We start from the raw sequence: 727 nt of genomic DNA on the forward strand, positions 1-727 counted from the left end.
TTGCTTCAAACTCTCCTACACCTACTGTTTGTTTGTTTTATTTGTTAGGTCTACAGGTTCTGAAGTTTAATTTCATATTTTCTCTAAGTACATTTGGCATCAAAATTATATTCCATCATCTGACATCAAGATCATATTCCAACATTTGATATCAAGATTATAGTATAACATTTGACATGAAAATTACATTTTAACATTTGATATTAAAATTATAATGAATCGTTTGATATCAAAATTATATCCTGTATATATTATATGTGACATCAATATCATATTCTAACATTCGAAATCAAAATCATATTCTAACATTGACATCAAAGTTACAATTTATCATTGGACATCAAAATGATATCCAAACATTCGAAATAAAAAACATATCCTACCATCTGACATCAAAATCATACTCCCCCTTTTTCTTACCCGCCTGTCTAACTGTCTCTTCCAACCCCTGCAGGAGGGAACCACCTTAGTGCGCAGGAGTTCGAGCTGAACTGGTCCTGGATTAGCCTGGAGAAGGAGCTGTACGAGGCGAGCGAGACGGACAAGGTCGTACTCGTCCACCTTCGGCGTCGTGGGTTCCTGGGCGAGACCTCCTTTGTCAGTAAGTCTGGGTTGTGGCTTATGTCGCTGTTGTTACGTTGTGTGTATGGTTGTACCGTTGCTTTGTTGCGTTTCAAGAGGTGGTGCTAATACTAAGTGTCGTAAGATTTCGGTACTTTATGAGGTT

At 37.6% G+C, this 727-nt stretch overlaps 1 protein-coding gene across 1 annotated transcript in view; it reads left to right on the forward strand.

The window, feature by feature from the left end:
• LOC119586767 (FRAS1-related extracellular matrix protein 2-like) overlaps window positions 1–727 on the forward strand; it is a 19,352-nt gene that overhangs the window by 4,727 nt on the left and 13,898 nt on the right. Inside the window, exon 3 of the mRNA XM_037935494.1 lies at window positions 455–601. Within this exon, the coding sequence (XP_037791422.1) occupies window positions 455–601 (147 nt within the window). The remainder of the gene's footprint in view (window positions 1–454; window positions 602–727) is intronic.

This window comes from Penaeus monodon, chromosome 21 (genome assembly GCF_015228065.2).
Source record: "Penaeus monodon isolate SGIC_2016 chromosome 21, NSTDA_Pmon_1, whole genome shotgun sequence".
NCBI classification, from domain to species: Eukaryota; Metazoa; Arthropoda; class Malacostraca; order Decapoda; family Penaeidae; genus Penaeus; species Penaeus monodon.